This window comes from Hypanus sabinus, chromosome 20 (assembly GCF_030144855.1).
Source record: "Hypanus sabinus isolate sHypSab1 chromosome 20, sHypSab1.hap1, whole genome shotgun sequence".
NCBI classification, from domain to species: Eukaryota; Metazoa; Chordata; class Chondrichthyes; order Myliobatiformes; family Dasyatidae; genus Hypanus; species Hypanus sabinus.
Genome location: NC_082725.1, coordinates 59,852,321 through 59,878,605, shown reverse-complemented (window position 1 = coordinate 59,878,605; position 26,285 = coordinate 59,852,321). Strand labels below are relative to the sequence as shown.

The following is a 26,285-nucleotide window of genomic DNA, read 5'->3' as shown; positions in this document are numbered from 1 at the left end:
TTTTTCAGGTTGACAGCTGGCTGATGTTATTTTTGGTTTGCTGCTGGCGGCAAATTTAAGTTTGGCGTTTTTCATAAATACAAGAAGGACTCAAATAGACATTGAGTATTTTACTTAAAAGTAACCTTCAACCCAACGTCTTTTTTTCGGAGTTCAAAATGTTTTTGTTGCATGCAGAAATGTAATTTCGTTTTCTCTGCAGGAGTTCATCAATTTCATAAATGCAACACATTATAGTTTGTTTATACATAGCATAAAGGCAAAACAAAACGTTGTATGCAGTGTTATTTCATTTTAAATGTCAAATGGGTTTTGCGGCTCCCAGTGTTTTCTTTTCTGTGGGAAACGGGTCCAAGTGGCTCTTTCAGTGGTAAAGGTTGCTGACCCCTGGTCTAGGGTAAACTGACACTGACCCTGCCAACTCTGTAATTGCATTGGTGTGGATACAGTGTGATGCACTCCAGTACACACCCACAACATAAAATATCAGAGAGTACACAATATGCAAGAAAATGATTACACTTTATAATTTTACTGGAACTAGGTTAATAGAGAAACAAATACAAGCACAAAAATGAAAAAAAGTAAGGCACTACACTTATCAGAGTTTATCAGTTCGTGCACAAAATCGTTGGAGCTCAAGAAGTAGGGTACTCTCTCCACCATTTGATCTCCTCAGAACTCCACGACCCTTGGCCTATGACCAACCACAGTGGTCAACCAGAACACGTCCCACACGTCCTTCTTCTTTGCCGCTCCGCTCTGAAAATCCCAAAACTCATGCAAACTAACAGCTTTAGACAGACAAGAAAGAATAACATCTCTCCAATTGGATAAAAGTCCCATTAACACTAATCATAACCCAAATATGTTGCTACAGAAAACCCATTATCTCAGCAGTTAACATTACAAAGAAGCCATCTTATTATTAATACTACAGAGAAGCCATTTTATTAGCAGTTAACAGTTAGCATTACAGGTAATAGTACTAAGAACCCCACATAAGATACAGTTAGATAGATTTTTAAATAGTAGGGGAATTAAGGTTTATGGGGAAAAGGCAGGTAGATGGAGCTGAGTTTACGGACAGATCAGCCATGATTTTATTGAATGGTGGGGCAGGCTTGATGGGCCGGATGGCCTACTCCTGCTCCTATTTCTTATGTTCAGACAAGTCAAGTCACTTTTATTGTCATTTCAACCATAACTGCTGGTACAGTACATAGTAAAAATGAGACAACGTTTTTTCAGGACCATGGTGTTCCATGACACAGTACAAAAACTAGACTGAACTACATAAAATACAACACAGAAAAAAACTACTCTAGACTACAGACCTACCCAGGACTGCATAAAGTGCACAAAACAATGCAAGCAACACAATAAATAATAAACAAAACAATACGGCAGTAAGGTGTCAGTCCAGGCTCTGGGTATTGAGGAGTCTGATAGCTTGGGGGAAGAAACTGTTACATAGCCTGGTCGTGAGAACCCGAATGCTTCGGTGCCTTTTCCCAGACAGCAGGAGGGAGAAGAGTTTGTATGAGGGGTGTGTGGGCATTCGATGAATAGCATTTGAAGGTATGTGTCTTTTTTGTCCAGGTGTGTTAGGGCCAGGTGGAGGGTGATGGCAATGCCATTGTCTGTTGAGCAGTTGGGACGGTACGCAAACTGCAGGGGGTCCAGTGAGGGGGTCAGCAGGGTCTTGATATGCCTCATGACGAGCCTCTCGAAACACTTCATGATGATGGCTGTGAGTGCCACAGGACAGTAGTCACTTAGGCAGGACACTGAAGACTTCTTCAGCATAGGGACGATGGTGGTGGCCTTGAAGCATGTTGGAACAGTGGCACTGCTCAGGGAGATGTTGAAGATGTCAGTGAGAACATCTGCTAGCTGGTCTGAGCACTCTACCATGTATGTTGTCTGGTCCAGCAGCCTTACGTGGGTTGACCCTGCAGAGAGTTCTTCTCACATCGGCCACAGTGAGGCACAGAAGCTAGGCATTTGTAGGAGGGGTGGACTTCCTTGCCACCACGTCATTTTCCACCTCAAAACGGACATAGAAGTTATTCAACACATCTGGGAAGGAAGCATCACCCGCACAGTCAGGTGATGTTGTCCTGTAATTGGAGATGTCCTAGATGCCCTTCCACATGCGCCGCGTGTCGCTGCTGTCCTGGAAGTGGCTGTGGATTCGCTGGGCACGTGCATGCTCTGCCCCTCTGATGGCCCGGGACAGTTTGGCCCTTGCTGTAATTAAGGCTGTCTTGTTGCCTGCTCTGAAGGCGGAGTCATGGGTCCTCAGCAGTGCACACACCTCCGCGGTCATCCATGTCTTCTGGTTAGCGCGTATAGTGATGGTCTTGGACAGAGTAACATCATCAATGCACTTTCTGATGTAGCTGGTCACTGATGCTATGTACTCCTCTAAGTTAGTAAAGTCGCCTTTGGTTGCAGCCTCCCTGAACATGTGCCAGTCAGTGTGCTCAAAGCAGTCTTGAAAAGCAGAGATGGCTCCTGCTGGCCAGGTTTTCACCTGCTTCTGAACTGGTCTGGAGCGCCTGGCGAGCGGTCTGTATGCTGGGATTAGCATAACAGAGATGTGGTCTGAGTATCCGAGGTGGGGGTGGGGCTCTGCCCGGTATGCGTTGGGGATGTTTGTGTAAGCCAGGTCCAACATGTTCTCCCCCTTCGTTGCCAAGTCCACATACTGATGGAATTTGGGAACTTGGGAAAAAAGGTTTGCGTGGTTAAAATCACCGGCGACAAATCTTACAAATTGTACAAATCTTAAGTAAAGAGTAAATTATGTATGCACACTGATGAACATTATATAACTGCTAGTATAAAATAAACAACCATCTCCAATCAATAAGCATTGAGAGACTTACTTGCATAGCCAGGATTCAACTACAACAATATATGGCAAGCCTCTGCATTACTCAGGTAAAGTTTACTTCTACCAGCACAGGGAATGTGAAACAGTGCAGACTTGTTAAATGGGTTCTGCACTAAGTGGCATCAAGGTTCCAGCCATTAAAAGAGGCCCGACTACTAAAGCACACATCACTAAGAGTCAGGCTGCAGCTCTGAACATACAAACGTACATGTCTGCTATTGAGCTTGAGCTAAGAAAGGAGCAGCTTTATTTTTATCCTAGCTGATGAAGCTGAGAAGTGCACTGAGGCACTGCTTATATGCTGGTGCTAGTATATACCCTCCTATAGCAGTACAGAAATGAGTCTTCACTGAGAGATGGATGGAGAAATATGCTAAACCTGAGTCATCGAAGATAGGGGCTAAATTCAGAAACAAAATTCCATGGTCTTACTCATTTGGACAAATTCCCTGCAATCATGCACACCATGCTGTGGCATACACATACCTCACAGCTCAACAAACAGAAGTTGGTCAACTCCAGCCTCAGCTGGCAATTTTGGGCTCACGTGACACAGACTGTAATTAAAAATGTCTAAATTCACAGTGAATGAAATGCAGTGCTGTAATTGACCCTTTCAAATGCCTCTTCTCCTCTATAATATGTTACCGGTGGTGATTGAGCATTTGATCTGTATCATTCCTCACCATGACAATTTTACATATAGATTTACAGAATCATACATTAACAACCCCACCCCCCCAATGAAGACACATGTCAATAGTGGACAGCTACCACTGTCACAGTGTTAAGAAGATCAGTGTGTTAATAGCCCCTTCCAGAAGGAAAAGGACACACTGTGCTATCTTATTTGACACTTCCATATACCACATAAAGTTCTTTGCAAAGGCAAAGGTTACACCTTAGCAATGGCAGCCAGCTACCATATCACAGTCTAAGAATTGACTAGCAGATAAGGCCATATCTAAATCTGTTTCCAGAAATCCTCAAATGAAGATCATGATACAATGGGCCATACAATGCAATTGATTCAGCACACAGGTATACATCATGCATATTCTGGCCTGCAAGGGATGTCGATCACAGAGAAGACTGTATCACATTGCAGACCATTAACCAGAGTGGAGCCCTTCCTTGCATGCTGGGAAGCAGTAGTTACCACTGTGCAAACAAGTAAATGGTTTCTTACTGTCACATGTACCAAGGTGTAGTGAAAAACATTTTTCTGCCTGTTGTCCATACAGATTACTTCATTACAACAGTACAAAGTAAAACAATAACCGAATAAAGACACAAAAGATTCTGCAGCTGCTGGTTATCCAGAGCAACAGACACAAAATGCTGGAGGAACTCAGCAGATCAGGCAACATCTATGGAAATGAATAAACAGTCAACATTTCAGGCTGAGGCCCTTCTTCATGACTGGAAACAAAGGGTGAAAGATGCTAAACTAAAAATGCAGGGAAGGGGAAGGCGGACTAGTTAGAAGGTAAAGGATTGGAAAAGAAGGAACCTGAGAGGAGACAAAATGTTCCAACCACCAAAAGTAGAATTCCCCTGTGGCCAACCATTTTAATTCCTCTCCCCATTCCCATTTCGACATGTCAGTCCAAGGCTTCCTTTTCTACCACGATGAGGCCACTCTCAGGTTGGAGGAGCAACACCTCATACCTCGTCTAGGTTGCCTCCAACCTGATGGCATGAACATCGATTTCTCCTTCTGGTAATACTTTTCTATTTTCCCCTTCCCATTCTGTCTTCACCTATTCCTCACTCTGGCCTCTTACCTCTTCTCCTTACCTGCCTGTCACCTCCTCCTGGTGCCTCTCCTTCTTCCCTTTCTTCCATGGCCCACTCTTCTCTCCTATCAGATTCCTTCTATTCTAGCTCTTTATCTTTCTCATCCACCCGGTTTCAACTATCACCTTTTAGCTAGTCTTCTTTCCCCTCCCCCCATCTTTTTATTCGAGTGTCTCCCCTTCCTTTCCAGTTCTGAAGAAAAGTCGACTGTTTATTCATTCCCACAGATCTTGCATGAACTGCTCAGTTCATTCAGTATTTTGTGTATGTTGCAGCAGAATGTAGAATAAAGTTTTTCAGACACAGAGAAAGCGCAGTGCAGGTAGACAATAAGGTGCAAAGCCATATTGACATAGCTAGTGAGGTCAGGAATGTTGGAAACTCAAGGCAGGACTGGTTAATGTCTTCAAAATCTGCACACTGGTGTAGTTTCTCAGAATTTACTGATACAAAGCTCAGGAGTGTTCCAGGGTATCTGTGGATCATGAACTTCCCACATTGGTTCCAGTGACGTCATCGTCGAGAATGGCAGCTTAAGTCACTAGCTCCTCCAGAAAAACGCGTATTAAGCCCCGTTATTCCATCAAATATAATATTTTTTGAAAAATATTTGAACTGAAAAAAGGGGCAAGAATGGGGAAAAAGAACAAAAATAAAAAAAGCGACACTGCGGAGTCTGCATCCGAGGAGTGCAGCGAACGGCTTTCCGACCCGACCGCGTGCGAGCAAGGCGGCTACTGAGCCTCATTCAGGCGAAGTGGCGAATATCTTCGAAATCCTGAAAGAAATAATGGAGGTCCAGAAAGAAATAAAGCAGCAGCTCCGGGATATTAAGGTAGAGCTCACCTTAATCAAAAAATAGCGGTGACTGAGACTCAAATAGAGAAGGTGGAAGATCACGTTCAAAATGTGGAACGGATACTGAGTAGGACAATAAAAATATTACATCACCAAGAAGGTAAACTGCTTGACCTGGAGGGAAGATCACGGCGGAAAAATATCAGAATCTACAACGTTCCTGAAGGAGCATCAATGACGGAGTTTGTCGAAAAGCTACTGCGGGACACGCTGGATATTCCCTCAGTTATGAAGCTGGAAATCGAGAGGATGCACCGCACGCTGGTTTCGAAACCTTCCCAGGACAGAAAGTCACGCTCTATAATAATTAAATTCCTTCAGTACAGCACAAAGACGCAGATTCTACAAAGGGCCTGGGGTAAGAAGAGAGTGTTTTTCGACGATAAGTTAATATATTTTGACCAAGATTACCCCCCCCCCCCGCGGTCCTGCAGAAATGCAAAGAATACTCTGAAGTAAAGCGAGTACTAAAGCAAAATAAGATTAGATTTCAAACTCTGTACCCTGCTAAACTTTGAGTGTCTTATGACAATGGGACGCGGTTGTACCAGATGGTGGAAGAAGCGACTACAGACAGGAAGGCCAGAGGTTTGCCCGTCATTGTCACCAAAATGAGAGAAAGCCTGACTGAGGAACTGTCCCACTCCGCTTGGGAAATAGTGCGAGAATCGAGAAGGCAGGAGACGGGAGGAGGCCAAGAGAAATATATCAGGAAAAGACTGGGAGTTTCCCAAAGACAGTCCTCTCCCCCTTCAGAAGAGCCATAAGGTTTGGCTAACTTTAAAAATGTTGAGAAACTAAATGAAAGCAAAAGTAGATGGTGATATACCTATCTCGAGAAATACTTATTATAATGTGGATTTTATATTACTTAGTTGTTATTCTTTATTCGCTCACTTACTCCTTTTTCCCCACCAAAATGAGAATATATATATATACGTATGTAATGTGTGTGTGTGTGTGTGTGTGTGTGTGTGTGTGTGTGTGTGTGTGTGTGTTTGTGTGTGTGTGTGTGTGTGTGTGTGTGTGTGTGTGTGTGTGTGTGTGTGTGTGTATGTATGTGTGTGTATACATATATATATATATATATATATATATATTTGTGTGTGTATGTCTGTATATATATATATAGAGAGAGAGAGAGAGAGAGAGAGAGATAAATATAGATATATATATATATCAGGAGTACACAGGGAAATCTTTTCTGTGTAATGGATTTGTTCACTGACTTTTATGAATACTGCATTGGGGGCCCTCAACTCACAAAGTAAGAAGGGGTTATCCCCCACAGCTAGACATTTCCTCTAGCTCAACACAGGGTCATCTACTAGTGACCTCACCCTTCGACTCACATAGTCATTGCCATTTTTGTCATTATCTGTGTTTCTTGGTTCTTATTTGTTCAGGGAGTAGATCGATTAAGTTTTATTCTAATTTCAATGGTACATTGACAGATAAATACAGATGGCTAAGGACAAAGTAAAATTCATTTCTTTTAATGGGCTATTAAATCCAATCAAACGTAAAAGAATTTTATCCAATTTGGAATAATTTGATTCATACTGGGAAAAATGGTTTAACTAAATAATGCTTCATAGGGCTGACTTTATTCTCACAAATCAATGAATCTGTTGTAAAAACAAAAGATCACTCCCTACTTGTACATAGTTCTTCCCTTTTGCTTGTTTTTTCTCTCCACTCTTTTCTATAAGTGTGTACCTCAGATAAATACTCTGTGGAGATTTGTGATATATATGATTATATGATATATAGGTACAATGGCTGAAACATATCTTATGGAAATGTTTGTTTGATGATGAACTTCAATAAAAAAATAAATTACAAAAAAAAAGAACTTCCCACATTGTATTAATAAAGTATGGTGACAGTCACACTTTCACTATTGGTGTTCTGACAGTACCCACAGATTGCTACTCAAACAATGTAATGCAGTCTCCTTTGAGTCATGTGCAAACTGATGCCCAAACTCATGTGTCACTGCCTGGATCATTTTATTAACTGGCTGTGCTTGAATGTATCTGTAAGAAGATGAGCTCACTCTTGCGAGGGTGATATCCATTATGAGTACAATCTTCACTAAGTGGTTGGGGAAGCCATAAATCTCTGCTTGGTGGAAGGTATTACAATCAAAGAAGCATTACAACATTAAAAGGGCCACTTGGCTTATCAAGCCTTTGTTAGCACTCTTCATGCACGATCTAGTATGGAATCAATATTTTTTAAGTTACTTTCACAATCAGGATATCAAGATCATGGAAAGAGATCTTGAGACATCTCTTCATCAGTCACCTGACATCCTCCTCCACTTTTTTCTTCTTCTCCTTCTCTTGCTGCAGCTCACACAGAAAGGCTGTCGCCATTCAATAATGTGAGGTTGTATCAAATTAATGCTGCAAGGCAACTCCTAATCAGTTCAGACATTGAAATGGAACTTTGAAGCTAAGTTGCAGTTGTTTAAAAGTGAGACAAAAAGAGCAGAAAATGTTGGAAATACTGAGCAAGTAAGACCACATCTGTGGGAAGTGAAAGAGTTAATGTTTCAGACACTTTACCAGAACTGTATAGAAAAAACTGTGGGGAGGGTGGATGGAGGGACAATGTCTGATAGTGTAAATTGAGGTGACCATGAGAATGGACTGTAAACAAGGCTATCCAGTAAATGAATGAATGACAGCCGTTAGGATGAGAATGTAGACAAAAAAACAAAAGTTAAAGAATGTGGGAGGTGTGGAATGCAGAGATGGTGGACAAGCCCAGTGGGTCCCATTCCCAGATGAAAAGTAAAAAGCACAGCCAATTTCAGAGATGAATGACTGCGATAGACCCAGAAATCAAGCTACCTATAGTTGCAGAATTCAATATTGAAACAAAAGTGGCTGCAACAGGCCCAGATGGAAGACAAGGTTCCTCTAGCTTGCATTGGACTTCCTTGTATCAAGATAGGACATAGACTGACAGGCCAGAGTGGAAGTGAGTTGAGGAATTAAAGTGGTAGATAATGGAAAACTCAGTTTTGCCCGTGGACTGAATGCAGGCACTCAACAAAGCAGTCAGTTGATCTGCATTTAGTTTTCCCAATGAAGAGATCATATTATGAACACTGAATGTAACACACTAGATTTGAAGATGTGCAAGTGAAGTACTAGCTCATCTAGAAAAACTAGTAGCTTCCTGTTTGATAGTAAGGGAAGAAATTAAAGGATAAATGATGCATCGCTTGTGGTTGTATGAAGGCAGATGGTTGATGGAACTAAAAAGTGTACCAGTGAGTTATGAAAGCTATAGTCCTTGCAAAATGCTTAAAGGGAAGGAGAATGAAAGATGTGTCTAATGGCAAGATCTGTTTGAAGGTGGCAGAACTTGCAAAGTGTTATCTGTTAAATGACAATGCGAGGGTGTGGAAGCTGAGGATCCCGATGGAGAGGTGGTGAGAGGAGAGGCAGGAGAAATGAATAAAATGTGCTTGATGGCTTTGTTAATAATTGTTGAAAGTGAAACAAGAAGAAGGAACATATTTCAGAGGCAATAGTATGGATAATCTCATTATCAGAACAAATGAGAGGAACATAGAAAAACTGTGAGTAAAGGAGAGTTTCCACAATTTTCCCCTCTCCTCCTCTTTCAGAACTTTGCAGGGCTCGTTTCCTTCATGATTCCCTGGTCCAAATTTCCATTTCTACCAATCACACCCATTCTTACAACATTTTCCTTTCAAACTGCAGGTGATACAACAATTGTCCCTTCTTATTATCCCTTCCCATCATATCCAGACCCAAACAAACTTTCCAGGAGAACAGTGATTCACATAAACTTCTTGCAATCTAGTGCCCTGCATTCAGCATTCAGTGTGGTCCCTTCTGCATCAGAGAAACTCAATGCAGACTAGACTAGATAACCTGTGTTCAATTTGCAGGGAAAACCCTGAGCTTCCTGTTACCCGGCACTTTAATTCACCATTACTCTATCACATTCTGACCTGTCGGTCTGTGGCCTTCTACACTGTTGTATTGAGGCCCAATGAAAGGTAGCGTAACAACATCTCATCTTCAGTCTGGACACGTTGTAACTCTCCGGACTTAATATTGAATTCTACTTCAGGTAACTTGATTTCTCTGTCTGTATCAGTCATTTATCTATATTAGCTCAGCTTGTTTTTTGCTTCTTTCCTTTTTACTTTTTCCCTTTTTGGCAAGCAGAAGACATGCTCAGCATGACTTGCAAGGCAAACTTCCTGTTCTGCATTTTGTAACACAGATGTCATTTATCGATATTCTTATTCTCTAACTGCTCCCATTCACTCATTGATTAGATAATCGTGTTTACAGTTTATCCCCATGGTCCTATCAGAGACATTTCTCTTCTCCTGTAGCTTAACAAATTTCTTTAGTTCTCCTTCTCTGTTCTGAAGAAAGATCTTTGACATGAAGTGTTAACTCTGTTTCTTTTCCATAGAGGTGGCTTAACTTGCTATTTCCAACATTTAGATGTTTCCAAATCTACAGATGATTTGGAATCTACAGATGAAGGGTAATAGAATGGCAAGTTCAGGGGATCCTGAATGCCAAAGGTTATTGAGAGTTTAATAAATAAATGAAAAAGGGAATATTTAGTACAGAGCACTGAAAACAGAGGAGACCCTTTAAGAGTCTGAAGGGAGGAATATTTTTTAAAAATTAGGATATACAGTACTATGCACAAATCTTTTGCACATGTAAAAAATAAGGAATTGAAAAGTTTCTAAGTGTATCAAAAAATGACTATAAAAACAGCAAACAATAAATACTAAATCAAATCAAAATACTTGGTGTGACCTTTAAAACTGCATCAATTCTCTTAGCTACACACTGTTATGCAGGTTTACAAAATAATCAGCTGGCGGGTTGTTTCAAGCATCTTGGAGAACTTACTACAGTTCTTCTGCAGACTTTGGCTGTCCCACTTGCTACTACCTCTCCAGGTAATCCCACACAGCTTCGATGTTGATATCAGGGCTATGTGGAAGCCATACCTTCTAAAGCCATTTATAAAATCTAGGGTGCCTAAGACTTGTACAGAGTACAGTGGCCATTAAGTATTATTGGCAGGAAGATTAAAGAGCATCCTGTAGCGATGTGCTACACACTGCGCTGAAATAACGACACACAGTCGGTAAATTGTTTCGAGACTAGTTTATTCAAAATTCACGGCGCTGGTATTTCAATCCCTAGCGCCTGCCCTCTCCGGGCGGAAATGATGTCAGAGGTGCATTACCAAAGTCTCTCCCCACGCGCTGGCTATTTGTGAGCTGGTTTGCCTGCTCAGAAAGTGGGTCGCCACATAACCCCCCCCCCCCCAGAACTGGCGATACACCCCCCCCCCCCAATGTCCTCAGTCTGGGTCGGACTCTGTTTGGGAGGTCTGCCTCTGCGCCACGGTGCCTGAACCGCGACCGGCTGCGCCAAGTTCACATGGGCTGGTTTGAGTCGGTCCACCGTGAAAACCTCCTCTCTCCCCCCAATGTCCAGAACGTACGTAGACCCATTGTTGTTCATCACCCTGAATGGCCCCTCGTACAGCCGCTGTAGCGGCGCCCAGTGTCCGCCCCTTCGTACAAACACGAACTTACAGTTTTGCAGTTCTTTGGGTACATGGGTCAGGGTCAGTCCGTGCTGTGAAGCTGGTACGGGGGCCAGGTTGCCGAGCCTTTCACATAGCCTGTCCAGGACTGCTGCGGGTTCTTCCTCTTGCCCCCCCTGGGGCTGGTATGAACTTTCCTGGGACAGCCTTAGGGGTGCGCCGTACACCAACTCGGCCAACAAGGCATGCAGATCCTCTTTGGGCGCTGTACGAATTCCAAGCAGGACCCAGGGAAGCTCGTCCACCCAGTTAGGTCCTCTCAGGCGGTCCATGAGAGCCGACTTCAAGTGACGGTGGAAGCGTTCCACCAGTCCGTTCGACTGTGGGTGGTAGGCAGTTGTGTGGTGCAGCTGCGTTCCCATCAGGCTGGCCACAGCTGACCACAGGCTGGAGGTGAACTGGGCGCCTCTGTTGGAGGTAATGTGGGCCGGTACCCCGAAGCATACTACCCAGGTTGCAATCAGTGCTCGGGCGCAGGAATCGGCAGATGTGTCAGTGAGCCAGACCACCTCTGCACACCTCGTGAATCGGTCTACCACCGTTAGGAGGTACCGCGCTCCTCGGGACACTGGTAGGGGGCCCACGATATCCACGTGAATGTGGTCGAACCTCCAGTGGGTGGGTTCGAACTGCTGCGATGGGGCTTTAGTGTGCCGCTGCACCTTGGCTGTTTGGCACTGTGTGCACATTCTGGCCCATTCACTGACCTGCTTGCGAAGTCCGTGCCACTTGAACTTGCTGGAGACCAGTCGGACGGTTGTCCTGATAGATGGGTGTGCCAAACTGTGTATGGAGTCGAAAACCTGCTGCCTCCGGGCTGCCGGGACGATGGGGCGAGGTTGGCCGGTAGCCACGACGCACAGGGGGGTCCTATCACCTGGGCCTACGAGAAAGTTTTGCAACTGCAAACCCGAGACTGCGGTCCTGTAGCTGGGCATCTCGTCGTCTGCCTGCTGCGCCTCCGCCAGTGCTGCATAGTCCACCCCCAGGGACAGGGCTTGGACAGCTGGTCTGGAGAGTGCGTCCGCCACGACGTTGTCCTTTCCCAAGACATGCTGGATGTCCGTCGTGTACTCCGAGATGTAGGACAAATGTCGCTGCTGGCGAGCCAACCAGGGATCGGAGACCTTCGTGAATGCGAAGGTCAACGGTTTGTGGTCCGTGAACGCGGCGAACGGCCTACCTTCTAAGAAGTACCTGAAATGCCGGATTGCCAGGTATAGCGCCAACAGTTCCCAGTCGAAAGCACTGTATTTGAGTTCGGGTGGTCGTAGGTGTTTGCTGAAAAACGCCAGGGGTTGCCAGCGACCCTCGATGAGTTGTTCCAGCACCCCACTGACTGCCGTGTTAGATGCGTCCACTGTGACGGCAGTAGGGATGTCCATTCTGGGGTGCACTAGCATCGTGGCGTTTGCCAAGGCTTCTTTCGTTTTAATGAACGCGGCGGCAGACTCCTCGTCCCAGGTAATGTCCTTGCCCTTACCCGACATCAGGGCGAACAGGGGGCGCATGATTCGGGCAGCTGAAGAGAGGAAACGGTGGTAGAAATTTACCATACCCACGAATTCCTGAAAGCCTTTGATTGTGTTGGGTCGGGGGAAATGGCGGACTGCATCTACCTTAGCGGGCAGAGGGGTTGCCCCGTCTTTAGTAATCCTGTGGCCCAGGAAGTCGATGGTGCGAGCCCAAACTGGCATTTGGCCGAGTTGATTGTCAGGCTGCATTCACTCAGTTGGGCGTAGAGTTGACGGAGGTGGGACAGATGCTCCTGGCGACTGCTGCTGGCTATGAGGATGTCATCCAAATAGATGAAAGCGAAGTCCAGGTCGTGTCCCACTGCATCCATTAACTGCTGAAACGTCTGTGCCGCATTCTTTAGGCCGAATGGCATGCGGAGGAACTCGAAAAGGCCGAATGGGGTGATGAGTGCCGTTTTGAGGACGTCGTCCGGATGCATCGGGATTTGATGGTATCCCCAGATGAGGTCCACGTTGGAGAAGATCCATGCGCCGTGCAGGTTTGCTGCAAAATCCTGAATGTGCGGCACAGGGTAGCGGTCCGGTGTCGTAGCCTTGTTCAGCCTACGGTAGTCGCCGCATGGTCTCCAGCCCCCTGTTGCTTTGGGCACCATGTGCAGGGGGGAGGCCCATGGGCTGTCGGACCGCCATATGATCCCCAATTCCTCCATCCGCTTGAATTCCTCCTTCGCCAGGTAAAGCTTTTCCAGGGGGAGGCTTCGTGCACGGGCGTGGAGGGGTGATCCCTGGGTCAGAATGTGGTTCTGTACCCTGTGTCTGGGCATGGCTGTCGTGAACTGCGGTGTCAGAATCGATGGGAAGCCCGCCAAGAGTCTGCTGAATTCGTTGTCCGACAGCGTGATGGAGTCCAGGTGTGGGGCCGGCAACTTGGCTTCACCCAGGGAGAACGTCTGGAAAGTCTCGGCATGTACCAGTCTTTTCCCTTGCAAGTCGACCAGCAGGCTGTGAGCTCGCAAGAAGTCTGCCCCCAGGAGTGGTTGGGCCACCGCGGCCAGTGTGAAGTCCCACGTGAACCGGCTGGCGCCGAACTGCAGCTGCACTGTGCAGGTGCTGTAGGTCCGTATCGTGCTGCCGTTTGCAGCCATCAGGGTGGGTCCTGGCTTCCTTTTGCGGGTGTCATACCCCGTCGGGGACAAGACACTGATCTCTGCTCCGGTCTCGACCAAGAAGCGGCATCCCGACAGTTTGTCCCAGACGTACAAGAGGCTGTCCTGGTGGCCAGCGGCCAAAGGTCCCAGTGAGCAGTGCATTGAATGCTTCATATTTGCGTTCTTCCGGGGGCGACTGTATGAAATCCACAACCTGGGCGGCCGTCTCCTGGTCAAGGGCGCTACCACATGGGAGTAACGCGTGGAATCAGAGGATATCTACCAAATCTGGAACTGGGCTTCTGCTTGGCTAAACCACACGTGTGGTTGCAGCGTCCAGAAAGTCGACAGTTGTAGTGAAACTGAGTGAACAGATGAAGAGTTGGTCATCTTTGGTCCAAATCCCGTTTGGACCATCGAGGTCACTAATGTAGCGATGTGCTACACACAGCGCTGAAATAACGACACGCAGTCGGTAAGTCGTTTCGAGACTAGTTTACTCAAACTTCGTGGCGCTGGTATTTCAATCCCTAGCGCCCGCCCTCTCCGGGCAGAAATGACATGAGCCAGTTCGCCTGCACAGAAAGTGGGTCGCCACAATCCAAAGGTTTTTTTCTTTACTAAAAGTAAGAGGATAACAGGGAAATAGTGGACCCCTTTAGGGACCAAGAACCAGAGGACATATGAAGAATGTCAAATTAATACTTTCACCTATATTCATTAAGGAGAAAGACATTGTAATTGGAGATTTTAGTTGAGACTGTGAAATTCCAGAGCTTGTTAAGATTAAAAGTGGAGTTAATAGATGTCTCAAGTAAGCATTAAGGTGGTTTGGATTTATCCCAAAAAAAGAAGAGGATTGCTAGGGTAGTGGAAGAGATATTTAAATCTTTACTGGGGGCTCAGTGCATGAAAAGAAGCACAGGAACCAGAGCCCCAGTATATTAAAGAGTGAGCTACAGGGCAACACCAGTATATCAAAGTTAGTGTGGGACTTGAAACCCAATGAGTGTGGCAACCGACGCTGCAATATACAGTCGGCCCTCCATATCCACAGATACCGCATGCGCGAATTCAACCAACTGCGAATTGCGAAAACCCGGAACTGCTCTTCCAGCACTTGTTGTTCAAGCACATACAGACTTTTTTCTTGTCATTATTCCCTAAACAATGCAGTGTAACAACCATTTTACATAGCATTTACATTGTATTAGGTATTATAAGTAATTTACAGATGATTTAAAGTATATGGGAGGATGTGCGTGGGTTATCGTGCATCGGGATTGAAAAAATCGGAAGTTCTCTTACTAAGTAAGTTGGAACAGGTACATCCGGTATTATTTAGCGTCAGTTAGTCAAACGTTTGTCTTAGTATATATTTTACCTTTCTATGCATATAAAACACTTAAGAACATGTTTCAGCGCCGGCTTGGGAACGGAAGTTCTCGGGACTCAGGACAGATTGCTCCCTAGAGCACTCTCCACCATGCCGGGTTGATGTGGAGGATCAAAAACCCAAAACCCCAAAATCCAATAATTAAACCACTGCATTGCTTAGTAATAATTGTAGCTTTCATCGGGGCACAGCCTTTCTCACTTTATCCTTTAAAATTGTTCCGACCATTGACCGACGTAGCCTAACGCTTTTCCAATGATCAATGGTGTTTCACCTCTTTTCAATCGCTTTATTATTTCCACTTTATTTTCAATCGTGATTGTGATTATTTTCATGAACAGAAACACTGCGCATTTAGAGCTCTGGTGCCGGGTCCTAATGCCCACCACACTGAGACAGGTTAAATAAGGTCTGGGGTTCCGCTGGGTCCTAAGGTCCACCCTGTTGAGACAGGGTGAATAAGGGACTTGAGCATCCACGAATTTTGGTATCCACGAGGGGTCCTGGAACCAATTCCCCGTGGCTAAGGAGGGCCAACTGTATTGAAGAGTGTGTGAGAATGAGGACCCAGTAAGTCAAAGGGAATGTGGGAACTAGGGACCCCAGTAAGCTAACAGGAGTGTAGAATCAGCACTCAGTTAACCAGATGTCAAACAATCAGGATTTCTGAACAGTCAGATAGCAGATTGTCAGTTGAAACATGGTCCACAGTACCATAGCAGTTAACATGACGCTATAACAGCTCAGAGTTCGAAGTTCAATTCTGGTACAGTTGTGTAAGGAGTCTCTCTGTATGTCCACCCCATGGAATATACAGGTTTTCCCTAGGTGCTCCAGTTTTCAAAGAAGTACTGGATAGATTAATTGGTCATTTTAAATTGTCCTGTGATGAGGTTACAGTTAATTGATGTTGCTGAGTTGCTAGGTGACGGGGCTCAAAGGGCCAGAAGGGCCTTCTCCACGCCGTATCACTAAATAAATAAAGATAAATTTAAAAATTCCACTACCTAAACTATTCTCAAAACAAAACATTTATTACATTTCAGACACTAGCTTGTCTGCTTATTCCATTTGATATCAAAGTTAAACTCTCCACAAAATCACAATGCTTTTTCTACATGCTTGTCTAGTACCTACGTAAATACATTTGGCCTTACGACTGCATTCAGGGCATCCCTACACAATTCTGAAATTCTCTCCTGCTACTGAACATAATGTATCGCTATTTTATACTTAATTCCATTTAGGTTATGCCTAAGCTGCTTCAACTTTTCCTATTCTTTCTGCAATATGTACTATTAAGTATTAATTTCCAATCCTGACCATCTTGCAGCCAGATCTCAGTAATTGTTACCATTTATTCTTTTCCAAGTAGATCCCGTCTCATTTCTCAGTCTGTTCCCTGCAGCCTTTGAGCTTACAGTATATGAAGGAGAGTTATCTGTGACACACAGCCCAACCCTCTTTCTATAATGCTTTTATTAAACATTGCTTATTTCTCTGTTTTGATTTAATGTGTTCCTTTTACCCGAGGTAAATGTTTTTGATACTCAATATATTACTTTTATCTTTCCATTCTTTTTTAAATGATTTATACTATCATTCAGCCAGAAAGTAACACCTTAAAATGTGCTAAAATTACAACGGAATCTTAATATACACCAGGCACATATTAATGTCCATATGTAACATACTCCCCTGGAAACTAGTCCCCTTATGCTACACCATCATAGCCAATGTAAAATTTCTGAAGCATCAGATGCTGATGAACTTGACAAATGTCTCATGCAGATTCATTATGAACCACAAAGGTCTTCATATTTGCAAATTAAGCAAGTATGCTTTAATTCTGCCAAATGGTCACAAGATGCTTTCCTGTTCATTAACTAAACAATAAGATCAGCAGGTAGCAACTAAGAATACAGTATTCAGATTCTGGAGATGAATAGTGCAAGAATTACTACCACTCTTCCTTTAATGTATATATATTGAACTGAAACCAACCTTTTCTTGTGCCTTCAGTGACTTGCAAGCTTTTGTGAGCACTTTCAGGAACCCGCAATTCTTTTTGTGCTTCTTGAATTTTGTCTGAAAGTAAAATAAATAAATGCTGATAAATATTTTCAATAAAACTGAATGAATGTTTCAAAAATACGATGTCAGAGAGAGAACTAGAGATTCTAAAACATAGCTAGAATCCAAATAACTTTCTTTCCTATAAACATTCAGATTTCATCAGGCATAAGCACCAATGGTTGGAGCAGTCAATGAATGCACCATGGTAAAAACTGTAGATCTCCTGTAGATTATAAAACTGTAGATTTATAGATCTCCTCAACAATAATTTGGCTTTAGTAATATCAGAAACCACTTTGGAATATCAAGAAGCCATGAAAGGCATTGCATTTCTGCAAATCTAAAAACTGTGGTTTCTGGAAATCAGAAATAAAAGCGAAATTGCTGGGTAAACTGAGCAAACCAGGCAGAATTTGTGGAAAAAGAAATGAAATGAGTTTTTCAATAGGTTTCAACAGGTGCATTTAATGTCAGAGAAATGTATACAATATACATCCTGGGATTCTTTTTCAGCAAGGCAATGACCCACCCCCACCCCATCAGCAAAAAAGCATCAGTATCCTCCACCGAGCGCTCAAGCAAAGCATCAATGACACAGAACTGCAGTACCCCCAAAACTACTCATTCACCCAATAATTCTCTCTTTCTATCGCTCTCTCTCTAATAAGGGAAAATAAGAAATAATAGGTATCCCCGTTTCACAGCAAGAGGGGAGATATAACTAACAACTTGCTGATTTATGATGTTAAAAGTCTGTTGCATCGATTTTCTGAGCTCTGAGTCTGGAGAGTCAGCACCAAAAAAGCTCAGCTCTCCAGGCATGCAACCCCCAGCAGCTAACCCACTGCTCCCGATGTTCCGTGTGATCCTGCAACACTTCAGCTGGGCATTGGCCTAGACCGGGGGTCGGCAACCTGCGGCTCCTGAGCCATTTGTGGCTCTTTCACCTCTGTGCTGCGGCTCCCTATGGCTTTGGGAAATAATTGGTCAGTATTTAATTAAAATGTATTTTATGTTAGTTTGTTAGCTTTTGAAATGTAATTATGGTGATCTTGTACAACCTAAGTGTAGCGACACATTTCCTGCCACATCCGAAACGGCTCACAATTAGCCAGCATTCCGGCTAAGGGAGATAGCCTACGGGGGTTTGTGAGTACGCGTCTTTTGCAGCATCTGCGTCCATGGGGGCTGGGTTGAGGGAGGCTTAAAAGCAAGGCTGTTTAGTTCGAATAAAGCTATCTTTGACTGCAGTTTACTGACACCGCTACAACGTGTTTTTATCGCTGGCTGTCCAGACGGAAGGTGCTGAAACGCTTTGTCGCGTGTCTGGAAGCAGCCAGAGTGGCTGGAAAAGCTACACTTCATGGTAGACATGACAGCGCACCTGAACACGCTGAACACAGCTCTTCAGGGGAAAGGACGTACAGCCCTGCACATGTTGGAGGATGTTTTGGCATTCGAACGCAAGTTGACAGTGCTTGCCAGAGATTTACAGAAAGGCACTTTGTCTCACTTCCCCAATTTGAGAGAGTTCAAACAAGGTCACGACATGATAATTTCGGAGTATTTACATTCTGCAATCATCGCAATGCAAACATCGTTTGGGAAACGCTTCTGTGAGTTCAGAGAGGAAAAAAACACATTATCCTTCCCGGTCACTCCCTTAAGCATCGATCCTTCCCTACTGAATACGACTGCATTGGCAGGTGTGAGTCAACCTGATCTTGAGATGGAACTGGCCGACATAGCCGACAAAGACATATGGGTGTCCAAGTTTAGACGCTTGACAGCAGACCTTGAAGATGTTGCCCGTCAGAAGGCCGTTCTTGCTCAGAAACACAAATGGAGTGATATTGAAAACCTCACAGATGACAGCTTGCGATCCTGTGTAAAGATGAAGGTGACATCATACAGCCCTGATGTGCAGACGCTGTGCGCTGAGGTCCAGGAGCAGAAATCCCATTAACCAAGTATGATAAATATTTTAATTGCCTATTATTTTACTTATATTCATATTTTTTCATTGTTCAGTGAAATAGTCCTTTCATTTTTCAGGATGACAGCTGGCTGACGTTATTTTTGGTTTGCTGCTGGCGGAAAATTTAAGTTCGGCGTTTTTCATAAATACAAGAAGGACTCAAATAGACATTGAATATTTTACTTAAAAGTAACTTTCAACCCAACGTCTTTTTTTCGGAGTTCAAAATGTTTTTGTTGCATGCAGAAATGTAATTTTGTTTTCTCTGCAGGAGTTCATCAATTTCATAAATGCAACACATTATAGTTTGTTTATACATAGCATAAAGGCAAAAAAAACGTTGTATGCAGTGTTATTTCATTTTAAATGTCAAACGGGTTTTGCGGCTCCCAGTGTTTTCTTTTCTGTGGGAAACGGGTCCAAGTGGCTCTTTCAGTGGTAAAGGTTGCTGACCCCTGGCCTAGACATTCTGACACTTACTTCTTTTATTGTATAAATGCAAATTATTTTTGAGCTTTTCGTTTAACACTGCAGTATAGAAATTCATTCGGTGGATCAAGTCTTGCCTGTTCTTCAGAGTTCAGTTCCAATTAAATCACTTCCCTTACTCTTTACCCATTCCTGCAAGTCAAATGTCATACAATATATTATTGCAATGCTCAATCTAGCACACTGTCCTTGAAATCCAGCTGTAACTTATGACGTAATACATCATTGCACACCAGATCTACTAACAGTGGTACTCAAATACTCCACATTGCACAAAATTTACAAATACAAATTTAAAGAGGGATGTTGGGCTAATTACAGAAAAACAGTTTTGGCTGATAAAAGGGTATAATATTATTAAAAAGTGTGTTATTGTGTGCTGTGGTGCCTCTTGTGTGTTGTTAGAATGTGAATATTTTTAAATATATTTATTGACACTGCATTGCACAACTTTGTGAAATACCGTAGATTCCGGACTACACAGCGCACCTGATTAAAAGCCGCATGCTCTAATTTTAGAAAGAAAATCAATTTTGTACTTGTACAGGCCGCACCGGATTTTAAGCCGCAGGTGTCCCACGTTGTAATATGAGATATTTACACAGAAAGATATTACATGTGAGGATTTTTTAACTTTTAATTAAATCCGTATGGTAACATAAACAAATACATATTGCAAATGCTTTTTATCGAACAGTGCCTGTAACACAGCTACTTTTAAATATACATATGTATCGGTAACACACAAATTACGTTGCGTATACTTTTTTACTGAACAGTGCACGAACAACATTCCAATATCTCCTAACAACTGGTAAAAAAATATATATATACTGCAGCCTACCAGGAAAAGTTATTGATCGCCTTCTTCATCTTCCTCCTGCGCACTAAAACCATCAAAGTCCTATTCTTCAGTGTCCGAATTGAACAACCTCAGGATCTCGTCACTCACTTCAGTCTCTTCGTTGTTGCTCTCACTTGAGCACACGCGGTCCTCTTCATCACGCAGCAGTCCAGCCTTTCGAAACCCGTTGGTGATGGTGGATGTTGTGACACGGCTCCACACATTTAGGATCCACTGGCAGACTTGAGTTAAAGATGCTCTTCGCATGCGTCCTGTTTTGGTAAAGGATTTCTCGCCGCTCGTCATCCAAGCCTCCCTTTCAATGCGCAGCGCCGTTTTTTTCTGTGAAAAAATCCCCCTGGTCGCTTGGCGTAGCACTCTCTCAGCCAATCCTTCATTAGACTCTCCATCATCCAACCTTTCTTATTGACTTTCACCATGATTTCTTTTGGGAATTTTTCCTTTGGCATTGTCAGCCGCTTAAAAAGCACCATCGGTGGAAGCTTTAGTCCGGATGCTGTGCAGCTCAGAACACAAGTAAAATGCGTTCTCTCATGCCCACTTGTTTTCAGTGTGATGGACGAGTCACCTTTTTTATTAACAGTCCGAGTGAGAGGCAGGTCAAACGTCAAAGGTACTTCATCCATATTTATGATATCATCTGGCCCGATGGAATTCTCTGCTATCTTTGTTTGAGTGAATGTGCGGAAGTTAGCAAGTTTTTCCTCGTGGTCGGGAGGGAGCTGCTGACACAGAGTCGTGCGTACCCTGACGGACAGGCCTTTTCGTCTCATAAATCTAAAACACCACCATGGCCCACCTCTAAAATCTTCGATTTTCATTTTGGTGGCAATTGCTTTAGCCTTCAGTCTGATCTGCACGGTGGAAACACCGCGGCCGCCTGCTCTCTGTGTGTTAACCCAGTCTTCAAGAAGGTTTTCAAGTTCGGGCCATCTGCTATGATTACCTCTGAAAGCTTTTGTCGTCTTTTTGCATTGACTCAGTTCTTCACGCTGGCATCTCCACCGTCTCACCATCGATTCATTTATGCCAAGATTATGTGCAGCAGCTCGATTTCCTTCTTCAACTGCCAGATTGATCGCCTTTAACTTAAAAGCTGCATCATATGCTTTTCTTCGAGTGTTTTCCATGTTGATGAGGGTGAGTACAAATGACTGATTTACAATTATTTAATTGTGAAAGTGCGCTTGATTTATCGTACAATTTCATTGGACCTCTGTGAACTACTCATCAATTTTATTGGTCTACTGTTACGAGGCAAAATGTTTTTGGCGGCATGAAAAAAAAAACATGCATTAGCCGCACCGTAGTATAGGCCGCAGTGTTGCCGCAGTGTTCAAAGCGTGGGAAAAAAGTAGCGGCTTATAGTCCGGAATTTACGGTAGTTATTTATTGGATTAATAATTAATGCCATTTAGAACATAAGACCATATGACATAGGAGCAGAATTAGACCATATGGCTCATCGAGTCTGCTCCGCCACTCAATCATGGCTAGTCCTTTTACTTTCTCTTCCTCAACACTAGTCCACGACCTTCTCCCTGTAACCTTTAATGCCATGACCAATTAAGAACTATCAATCTCTGTCTTAAATACAGCCAACGACCTGGCTTCCACAGATGGATGTGGCAACAAATTCCACAAATTCATGACCCTTTGGCTAAAGAAATTTCACTGCATCTCTGTTTTGAAAGAGTGCTCCTCTATCCAGAGGCTGTGCCCTCTTGTCCTAGACTCTCCCACCAAAGGAAACATCCTTTCCGCATTTACTCTGTCTGGGCCTTTCAACATTCAAAAGGTTTCAATGAGATCCCCCTTCATCTTTCTGAATTCCAGTGAGTACAGACCCAGAGCCATCAAAAGTTTCTCGTATGATAATCCTTTCATTCCTGGAATCATCCTTGTGAACCTTCTCTGGACCCACTCCAATGCCAGCACATCTTTTCAAAGATGAGGGGCACAAAACTGTTCACAATACTCAACATGAGGCCTCACCAGTACTTTAAAAATCCTCAGCATCACATTCTTGCTCTTGTATGCTACACTTCTTGAAATGAATGCCAATGTGGCATTTGCCTTCCTCACCACTGACTCAGCCTGCAAGATAACCTTCAGGGTGTTCTGTACAAGGACTCCCAATTCCCTCTGCATCTTAGATTCCTGGATTTTCTCCCCATTTAGAAAATTTTCCGCGCATTTATTTCTACTACCAAAGGGCATGGACCATGCATTTTCCAACATTGCATTTCATTTGCCACTTTCTTGCACATTCTCCTAATCTGTCTAAGTTCTTCTTCATCCTACCTGTTTCCTCAACACTACCTACCCCTCCACCAATCTTCAAATCAGCTGCAAACATGGAACAAAGCCATCTATTTCATCATCTAAATCATTTATATACAGCATAAAAGCCTTCTGAAAGTCCAAATATACAACATCCACTGCATCCCTTTTATCTATCCTACTTGTGATCTCCTCAAAGAATTCCAACAGGTTCATCAGGCAGAATTTTCCCTGAAGGAAACCATGATGACTTTGTACTATCTTGTCCTATATCACCAAGTACATCATCCTTACCAATTGACTCTAACATCTTCCCAGCCACTGAGGTCAGGCTAACTGGTCTATAATTTCCTTTCTGTTGCCTTCCTCCCTTCTTAAAGAGTGGAGTGACATTTGCAATTTTCCAGTCCTCTGGAAACTGCACCCACTTCGCTTTCTTCACACACTACAACATCTGGCATATTGCTAGTGATGAATGATGCAAAATACTCATTTAGTTCATCTGCCATCTCCTTGTCCCCCATTACTATTTCTCCTGCCTCATATTCTAGCGGTCCTGGCAGTCCACTCTCATTTCTCTTTTATTTTTAACATACTTGAAAAAATTCTTATAATCCACTGCGATATTATTTGCTAGCTTGCTTTCGTGTCATCTTTTCCCTTCTAATAACTTTTTTTGGTTGCTCTCTGTAGGTTTTTAAACATTTCCCCATCGTCTATTTTACCACTAATTTTTGCTTTGTTGTATGCCCTTTCTTTTGTTTTTACATTAGCTTTGACTTCCCTTGCCAGCCACAGGTATACTATTTGACCATTTGAATATTTTACTTTATTTTTGGAATACAAATGTCCTCCACTTTCCTCATTTTCCCCAGGAACGCACACCATTGCTGCTCTGCTGACACCCCTCCAACAGCTCCTTCCAGTTTACTTTGGCCAACTCCTCGCTCATACCACTATAATTTCCTTTACTCCACTGAAATACTGCAACATCATACTTTAATTTCTCCGTATCAATTTTCAAGTTGAACTCAAGCATATTGTGATCACTGGTTCCCAAGGGTTCTTTTACCTTAAGCTCCCTAATCATCTTTGGTTCATTACATAACACCCAATCCAGTATAGCTGATTCCCTAGTAGGCTCAACGAGAAACTGCTCTTAATAGCTATCTCTTAGGCATTCAACAAACTGACTCTCCTGAGATACATTACCAACCTGATTTTCCCAGTCGACCTGCATGTTAAAATCTCCCATGACTACCATAACATTGCTCTTTTGACTCACCTTTGTTGTAACCTATGCTCCACCTCCCAGCCACTGTTGAGAGGCCTGTATATAAATGCCATCAATGTCCTTTTACCCTTGCAGTTTCTCTACTCGAGGATTCAACATTTTCCAATCCTATATCACATCTTTCTACAGATTTGATGCCATTCTATACCAGTAGAGCCACATCACACACTCAGTTTACCTTCCTATCCCTGATATAATTTGTAACCTTGGACATTCAATTCCCAACTACAACCATACTTCAGTCATGGTTCAGTGATTTTATGCATATAGTGGGAACTATGTTTACAGAGACCTGTCTGTATTATTCGTCAATAGTTACTGTGGATTTACCCTGTCAGGGAGATATCAGGCAGCAAACAGCATAAACCCCAGAATGCTGAACATCCAAAGTAAAATCAGGAAATGCTGTAAATACGCAGCGAGATATATGATTGTGGGAGATTTTAATTTTCCACACACAGACTGGGAAGCCCATACTGTAAAAGGACTGGATGGTTTGGAGTTTGTAAAATGTGTGCAGGATAGTTTTTTGCAGCAATACATAGAGGTACCAAATAGAGAAGGGGCAGTGTTGGATCTTCTGTTAGGGAACGAAATAGGTCAGGTAACGGAGGTATGTGTTGGGGAGCACTTCGGGTCCAGTGATCACAATGTCATTAGTTTCAATATAATTATGGAGAAGGATAGGACTGGACCCTGGGTTGAGATTTTTGATTGGAGAAAGGCTAACTTTGAGGAGATGCGAAAGGATTTAGAAGGAGTGGATTGGGACAATTTGTTTTATGGGAAGGATGTAATAGAGAAATTGAGGTAATTTAAAGGGGAAATTTTGAAGGTACAGAATCTTTATGTTCCTGTTAGGTTGAAAGGAAAGGTTGAAAGTTTGAGAGAGCGATGGTTTTCAAGGGATATTGGAAACTTGGTTAGGAGAAAAAGAGATATCTACAATAAATATAGGCAGCATGGAGTAAATGAGGTGCTCGAGGAATATAAAGAACGTAAGAAGAATCTTAAGAAAGAAATTAGAAAAGCTAAAAGAAGATATGAGGTTGCTTTGTCAAGTAAGGTGAAAATAAATCCAAAGGGTTTCTACAGTTATAATAATAGCAAAAGGATAGTGAGGGATAAAGTTGGTCCTTTAGAGAATCAGAGTGGACAGCTATGTGTGGAGCTGAAAGAGATGGGGCAGATTTTGAACAATCTCTTTTCCTCGGTATTCACTAAGGAGAAGGATATTGAATTGTGTAAGGTATGGGAAAGAAGTAGGGAAGTTATGGAAACTATAACGATTAAAGAGGAGGAAGTACTGGCACTTTTCAGGAATATAAAAGTGGATAAATCTTCAGATCCTAACAGGATATTCCCTAGGACCTTGAGGGAGGTTAATGTAGAAATAGCAGGGGCTCAGACAGAAATATTTCAAATGTCATTAGAAATGGGGATGGTGCCGGAGGATTGGCATATTGCTCATGTGGTTCCATTGTTTAAAAAGGGTTCTAAGAGTAAACCTAGCAATGATACGCCTATCAGTTTGACGTCAGTGGTGGGTAAATTAATGGAAAGTATTCTTAGAGATGGTATATATAATTATCTGGGTAGACAGGGTCTGAGTAGGAACAGTCAACATGGACTTGTTCGAGGAAGGTCATGTTTGACAAATCTTATTGAATTTTTTGAAGAGGTTGCGATGAAAGTTGACAAGGGTAAAGTAGTGGATGTTGTCTGTATGGACTTCAGTAAGGCCTTTGACAAGGTTCCACATGGAAGGTTAGTTAGGAAGGTTCAATCATTAGGTATTAATATTGAAATATTAAAATGGATTCAACAGTGGCTGGATGGGAGATGCCAGAGAGTAGTGGTGGATAACTGTTTGTCAGGTTGGAGACCGGTGACTAGTGATGTGCCTCAGGGATCTGTACTGGGTCCAATATTGTTTGTCATATACATTAATGATCTGGATGATGGGGTGGTAAATTGGATTAGTAAGTATGCAGATGATACTAAGGTAGGTGGCATTGTGGATAATGAAGTAGGTTTTCAAAGTTTGCAGAGAGATTTAGGCCAGCTAGAAGAGTGGGCTG

General features: G+C 43.2%; 2 protein-coding genes across 5 annotated transcripts in view; one reads left to right on the top strand and one right to left on the bottom strand.

The window, feature by feature from the left end:
• hivep1 (HIVEP zinc finger 1) overlaps window positions 1–26,285 on the bottom strand; it is a 263,351-nt gene that overhangs the window by 133,318 nt on the left and 103,748 nt on the right. For all 4 annotated transcript variants that reach the window (XM_059945577.1, XM_059945580.1, XM_059945579.1 and 1 more), the window contains exon 3: window positions 17,224–17,307. In XM_059945577.1, the coding sequence (XP_059801560.1) occupies window positions 17,224–17,307 (84 nt within the window). The remainder of the gene's footprint in view (window positions 1–17,223; window positions 17,308–26,285) is intronic.
• On the top strand, window positions 18,391–19,695 carry LOC132378699 (general transcription factor II-I repeat domain-containing protein 2-like). Its single transcript, XM_059945802.1, has 2 exons — window positions 18,391–19,265; window positions 19,351–19,695. The coding sequence occupies exon 1, from the start codon at window positions 18,659–18,661 to the stop codon at window positions 19,259–19,261; it is 603 nt and encodes a 200-aa protein (XP_059801785.1). The 5' UTR covers window positions 18,391–18,658; the 3' UTR covers window positions 19,262–19,265; window positions 19,351–19,695.

Bases quoted from the DNA above. Each gene is read 5' to 3' on its own strand.
- LOC132378699 (XM_059945802.1), top strand. From the start codon at position 18,659: ATGGTAGACATGACAGCGCACCTGAACACGCTGAACACAGCTCTTCAG.